The 7,048-nt window shown below is 45.9% G+C and overlaps 1 protein-coding gene across 1 annotated transcript in view; it reads right to left on the bottom strand.

Moving 5' to 3' along the window:
• Window positions 1–6,174: 6,174 nt before the first annotated feature.
• Bsx (brain specific homeobox) overlaps window positions 6,175–7,048 on the bottom strand; it is a 3,905-nt gene continuing 3,031 nt past the window's right edge. The window contains exon 3 of the mRNA XM_028755922.1: window positions 6,175–6,524. Coding sequence (XP_028611755.1) covers window positions 6,285–6,524 — 240 coding nt within the window. The 3' untranslated portion in view covers window positions 6,175–6,284. The remainder of the gene's footprint in view (window positions 6,525–7,048) is intronic.

Genomic DNA, 7,048 nt, shown 5'->3' with positions numbered 1-7,048 from the left:
ATATGTGGACATCAGAGGATAATGTTGTAAAGCTGTTTCTCCCCTTCCGTCTTTGCATGGGTCCCCGGATGGAACTCAGGTCTCTGGGCATGCGTGGTACATCCTTTTCCTACAGCGCCATCTCTCTAGCCCCCACGGATTGGACTCATCCCGTCCTCCATCCACATTTTCTCTTTGAGACAGCGTCTCATGTCTCCCAGTCTGGCCTCTTATTCATTCAACAAGCCAATAATAAACTTGAACTTCTTTCTGATCTTGCTTCCACCTCCCTAGTGCTAGCATGACAGATGTGGACCATTACAGCCAGTCTTGTTTCTGCTTTTGGAGGGAGTTGGTTTTGTTTCTGTGCTCCTAGGAGATACCTTAAAGATTCAGCTAGAACCTAAATTATGACCTTTCTCTTCATAGGTTGAAGTCTGTAGGCAATTCTTTGTCACTTAAAAGGGTCCCTATGAATTTGAATCTCCCTTTCAATATACCCTGTCCCCAAACCAGATAGCAAAAACTCTAGGGCAGAATGGGGCAGGGCTAGCTAAAGCAAGGAAAGGCACAATGTCAGGAAGCCATTTTCACTAAAGTTTTCTGAGCTGTGGAAATAAAAATCCTCACTGAGAACAAAAGGCAAGACGAAATGTGAAGGGACCCACATACAGGGACCCACATACAGCTCCTCCGGGACGTTCCAACCCCTTTGTGATGAAGCGGTGACGCTTAGGTACCTGCTTAACCATGTGACTCATATGAATGGGTTGAGATCTTATGGAGTCTGATGTCAGGGACTTTATAGCTGATACGTTCTGACTCGCTTTGTAGTCTATTACGTTCTTCTAGCTGAGACGGCGTGGTCGGTACTTGCTCAGCTCTTGCCTCGCTCTATCCACCATTCTTGACTTCTTTATGGGACGCACCCAGCCAACGGCTATGATGCCAACTCCCACCGTGACTCTCCAATACCACAGGAAGAGCATGAGATAAAGAAGAAGAGGGTAACTACAAACGGAATCACGGAGGCTTGGTTATCTAGTGAATCCTCTAAGAACTCTACGAGGTAGGAGAGGGGTAACAACAATAAAAAAAAAAAATGCAAGGGCCCTGAGTATGGGGTGTAAGCTTGTGATCCTAGCTCTTGAGAGGCTGGCACAGAAGAACCATGAACTCAAGGCCAGCCTGCACTACACAGTGTGACTTAACTACAAAATACACTGGAGAGAAATATGAGCGCCACTTGGAATTTTCTTCCCACTCATAAATATTTGCTATAATTTTTCTCTAACCAACTAGATGTATCAACTCGAGCATGTTTCTCTGTGTGTGTGTCTGGAATAATTGACTTATCTGTAAGAGTAGCTGGATTTGTTGTTGTTGTTGTTTTAAGAGAGAAGTGGAAACATGAGACCTCTTCAGGAAGAGCTGTCTCATTCTTTCAGATGAAATACCTCGGCAAGGGATCGCCCAACCTTGGCTTGGATGAAAAGAGTGTGAAGAGACCCAGAAACTCCCAGGGAAAGTCCTTCCAGGCTCAGATTGCTCTTGGCCAGAGGAGTTTTCAAAAGTTGACCTAAGATTTTAATAGACAATTGCCAGCTACAGCTTCTTTTTCAAGTCTTACATCCAAAATTGCTACCAAAAAAATTTCTTTCATTCACAGGCTACAGTAACATAGAACTGCCATCCCCATAACAACCTGAATGGCTTGTGAGATATCAATAAAGCCAGATTCTGGTCTAAGCCTGCCACTCTGTCTTTGTGGTCATCTGAGACCTGGTTTCTCCCACATGTTATGTATAAAATGAAGGGCTTAGACTTGTTAGCTGTGTCTTCTAATACCAGTAACATCTTCCTGAGAGTAGCTTTGTCCTTAACTTAGTAAAATGCCAGTTTGTTTTCATTCGCTTTCTAGAATGAAGTACTGGAACCTAATGGATTAAAATATGCACTCTCGGGCTGGTGAGATGGCTCAGTGGTTAAGAGCACTGACTGCTCCTCTAGAGGTCATGAGTTCAAATCCCAGCAACCACATGGTGGCTCACAACCATCTATAATGGGATCTGATGCCCTCTTGTGGGTGTCTGAAGACAGCTACAGAATACTTACATATAATAAATAAATAAAAGTTTAAAAAAAAATAAATAAATAAAATATGCACTCTCCTCCTATTCTTTTTTCTAATTGCTGTGGGTCTATTTATTTAAATTAGGATGCATAAACTGAAGTCTTCATGAAATGGCGGACCATCTAAATAACGTGAAACCTGCAGTTTCTTTCTTGGAGAAAGAAGAGCTTGAAGATTAAGGACCACATAAGGGCTGGAGAAGGCCTTCAGTGGCACTGCCCTGGCTAAAACGTATGAGGCTGTGGGTTCAATTCCCGGGAGGAAGTATCTAGCCCAACTGCGTAGAAAACTCCTTAGACTTGTAACCTCTGCCTAAACCTCCCTGATGAGAATGTGCTTAGTGGCTTGTGGACTTATTCTGTAGTTCCTAGAGCCAGCCTTATCTTTAGCATGGCAGAAAAGATGCCTCTACGGCTGCAGCTACCACAGCAAGCCTCGTCCTCTACTCCTCCCTAAAGCCTCCCTCTGACAAGCCAAAAGGCTAATTAATAGTGGTCCTTTATTTGTGGGGTTTTTTTTTTGTTTTTGTTTGTTTTTGTTTTTTTGGAGGAGGTTGTTTTGTTTTGTTTTTTTTAACAGCAATAAGTGTCCAGGATTCTCAGTAAATTTTAGCATGTCAATACTCTCTTGAAGTGTGGTGTCAGGAACTCATTAACATACAGGTATGTCAATTAATTCATTTTTTGGTTGATTGAGCCAAATTCAGGAAATGCTGGGGAGTTACTGATTCAACCGAATCTGTTTATTTCACGAGTCCCTCAGTTCCAGGAAGTCCCGTTTAGTGTACCTCTCCTCACTGGTACTTTTCAGAGAATCAATCCTCTCTAAGTGGTGTCATTCATTCGAGTTAAGCATGTCTTAGTGTGACAGTCAGAGAACACTAAGCTGAGAAATATTACCAGAAGTCTTTCTCAGTAGCTTTGAAATCAAGTCCTTCAAAATCACAGTCATGGGGATGAAAATGTGTGTGGGGGGGGGGAATCCCATTTGGGATTAGATGAGAAATTACTTACCTTCCGTGGCAACACAAAGATATTTGTTTCTTCAAAATCAGGTCCATGTGTCTTTCTATAATATAATGAACATAGGTTTGTTGCATTTTTACTAACAAGTGGACCTGAAACTGGGTTGAGGCAAAAGCCTGGTCCATTTCCACAAAATACGTTTTCAGACTGTTGAGGACTCGATCTGGTTCAAAGGTCAAAAGCAAAACACTCAATTAAGATTAAATTGCATCTATCTTTAAATGTCATCTTTGATCTGGAAGAAAGGAAGAAATGTAGGGGGAGCAAGAAGAGCAGAGAAGAGGAGAGGACAGGACAGGACTTTATTTTATTTACCACAATTCCAGGGTGGGGGGGTAGGGTTGGTGAGAAAACCGTGTCTTAGTAATACATCTGGTTCTGCATTCAGAATTCCCACTCCCACACCCAGCCTTTCCAGTAGTAAAGAGCAGGGTGACTGAAAGGGACATCTTCCCAAGAAGGCAATGCTCCTAAATCAGACCTGAGTTCCTGGGGCTCCAGACTCACTGTGCCCCAATCAGGAAGAGCAATTCTCAAGCTAGAAGCTTCTCTGTTTATCTGATTCTTCACGACAAAAGCTTGAGATGCCCCTACTCTGTTCTTCATAAAGTAAGTAAAGGATAAACGCCCAGTGCTTTCAAATTTGTGTTCTGTGTTCATCCTCTAATTTAAAATATGTCTCTCTCCTATTATTATTATTTTTTTTACTCACTTTAAAGATTCTTTTCAAACCTGTTAGCAGTTGTCAGCAGGACTGGAACAATTTGAGTTTTTTTCCCCTCAGCTCCATGTTCTCATGTGAGAGCATCTTTCTCTTATTAATAAAGCATTCTCCTTTAACCCAAGTTTTTTTTTCTGATTGTTTGTTTGTTTGTTGTTGTTGTTTTGTTTTGTGTTGCATTTTCTGAAAAATCCAAACCTACAACTTTCTGTAAACTACTTCTTTTTAAAAGGTTCTGTGCGGCTGGAGGTATGGTTTGGAGATAGAGGGCTTGCCTGGAGAGACTCTGGGTTTGAAGAAATACTATCATTATCTAAACAGAAGAGGGAAAAATCCGAGCCTGGATTGGCAGCATTAGCCACAACAACACAGACTAAAGAAATAAGGATAGCGTTCTAATAAAGCCACAGGGGCAAACTGCAAGCCAAGGCATTGGTACCAGAAAGTAAATAAAAGAAGGGGAGAACAAACAGAAAGAAGGGAACAGGGTCAAAGGAGATCAATTTGTCTCCACCTCCACTGTTAGCTGGCCAGGATTTCATGGCTACAGTTCTCAATTTCCACAAGCCTCAGTTTCCTGATCTGAGGTTCAAACCCCCTTTGATTACAGAGAACACACTCCAGGCAGTTCAAAGGCTACATACACAACGCTTCTGTTTTAAAGGTGGTGTTTTTTCCTCCAAAATGACACAGACTAGCTAAAGCTCTTTCTGCCGCTTGTTTGTTTGTTTGTTTGTTTGTTTGTTTGTTTTAGCATCGCTACCTTTGTTACAGTCGTGACTCAGAACGTTCCCCTAGAGGACTCTTGAGAATTCATCCCCTCGTTGGGGAAAAAAAGAAAAACAAAAGAATAAAAATGCAACCGAAACTCAAGCCATTGTAGTCTTGTAATTATTTAACTCTCGTCCCTACGAGGAGGAACACGCCTGCTAAGTTCACTTCTTTCCAGTCTTCCTGGGCTCTCTGATCTAAAAAACAGCCAGAAGCCAAGGTAGGTCGCAAGCCGATGTCTCCTCCCCCAGGGCTTCTCTGTTGGAGACGCATCTCCCATAGTTCATAAGCATAGTTACGCATTCCAAATACCAAAGACCCGGGTCCCTTCAGCGTTTTGCGGTGAAAAGGTACTGTTTGCGATGACCTTCACGTGGATGAGATTCATTAATCTCCATTAATCAAATGATTGAAAACAGGAAAGTCGGGGTCAGGGAGACGGAATCTGTTAAGTAAAGGTCATTAGCCAAATTCATTTCTACGGGGAATAAGAAACTGTCTGGGAGGAGGGAGGTGACGCGACAACAAACGATTCCCGGAAACCCATGCTCTTTCTCATTTTTGCCCCACAAGTCCTTTATTACCTAAATAGACTGCAGACCTAGTAAGAGAATAGAAGACCTTCCAGGGGCAAAGGAGAGGAGGAACGCGGCGAGTGACAGCTTCAATGTCTCCCCTCCCCCCAAACAGGTGCTCTCCCAACTTCCCATTTTGCCTTAATTCGGAAGGCGCTTGAGTGCGTTCGTCGCGAGCCTAAGCCTTGCTAATAAAACACTGCACGGAAGTGAGCGCGTCCACAAACAACCCGAGGACAATCAGTTAAAAATCTCTGTAGTCTTTGGGACGTGGAAGGGTTGCGGGACGGGAGTGCAACACGTTCAGGAAGCAGAAATCGCGCTGTAGATGGTCTCTGCCCAAGGTTCTGTGGGGAGCGGGGGTTGTGGGAGCCGTCCGGGCCACCAGCGCTACAAGCGCCCCCGGGACGCCGAGCGCACCGATGACTTTTGGGACACCAAGAGGATGGAAGCGCTGTCAGTAGAAAGGGTTCCCCTAAGGATTTGAACTAGAGATGTGAGGGGTCCCGATAGGGGTGTGAGCAGACGTCGTCAACAGCCGCCAACGACACAGTCAGGGCACTGAAGAATTTAAAGAATCCGACGTGGCTCTGCCTGGATCCCGGCATAACCCCCAGACAAATGGTCCCTTTATCTGTGGTCAACTGAACTGCTTTAGGGAGAGCGACCGCCTGGGTGGAGAGGCCGCGGGGACAAAGTGACAGAGCTGGGTGACAAGTGGCTGATGAGGATGGAGGGGTTCTGCATTGGCAGCGCGCGGGGACCCGGGAACGCTCCGTTGAATTCTACGGCCTCTCTACCCCAACTGCTAGTTTGGGCAGCGACACTGGGCAGGTCTCGGGCGCTGGAGACGCGGGGCCGCAGGAACCAGCGATCACGTTAGTGATCCCCGACGGGGACGCGTTGGACGGGGATCGGAGGCAGGGAAAGGAGTCGTGGCGGCTGCAAGTTGCTAAATGAACCGCGTCTGCCTTTCTTTCTTCCAGCCCAGATCGCAGGAACAGTCTAGAGTCTCCCGGTAAGAACCCGGTCTAGCCCCGCGGCCTCCTCGCTCCTGTCTCCCTTCCCAGCCTAGCCACTCAGAGCACGTGCGGCCCTGAGCTGAGCTCGCCTTCGTCCCCAATGTCCACCTCGTCCTCGGGCTCGGTAAGCACAAAGGCACCGGCGGGCAGGCTCAGCCGAGTGTCAGCGGGCGCGCCCTCGGGAGCACGGGGACTACCCTCGGGGCTCTCAGGCCCGTCTGCGGCTTTGGGTTCGTCTTGACTTTTTCTCAGCTGCTTTTTGTGCTTCATCCGCCGGTTCTGAAACCACGTTTTCACCTGATTTCGGAGACACAAACAAGATCATATCATTCCTCACACAAACGGTGACTGGAAGATCTGAGTGGTTGGTGGAGTTTAGGAGGCGGGGAAAGGCACTCTGTCTACTGAATTGAATTCGGTCCTACGGCCAGCTGCGGCCGCCTCGCGTTTTGATTAAGTCACACCTTATCCTTTTAGCCTGAATTCTAGGAGAGACTGCCCCAGAAGGGTAACGAGGGTCAAGGATAATTAATAGGGGCAAGCGGTGTGTGCTTGGGGTCTCCTTTACACTCAATTTATGATCCTGTGATGAAGACATCTAAATCCCGTGTCCAACGGGACCCGCGGATTGGGAGTCAAGAATGGCATGAACTGACTGGTTTTCTTTGGAGAGAATTTTAGTCTTAGCTCTGAGTGGCTAGTGATCTCACAGCAAGATCGTGAGATGAAATAAAGGAAGAAGTGGAGGGGTGGACAAAAGACAAAAAGAGAAAGGAGAGAGAGAGAGAGAGAGAGAGAGAGAGAGAGAGAGAGAGAGAGAG

The sequence above is a fragment of the Grammomys surdaster genome, unplaced genomic scaffold (genome assembly GCF_004785775.1).
Source record: "Grammomys surdaster isolate TR1022 unplaced genomic scaffold, NIH_TR_1.0 126086, whole genome shotgun sequence".
NCBI classification, from domain to species: domain Eukaryota; kingdom Metazoa; phylum Chordata; class Mammalia; order Rodentia; family Muridae; genus Grammomys; species Grammomys surdaster.
Note: the sequence above shows the minus strand (reverse complement) of the source record. Positions and strands in the feature narration are given on the sequence as shown.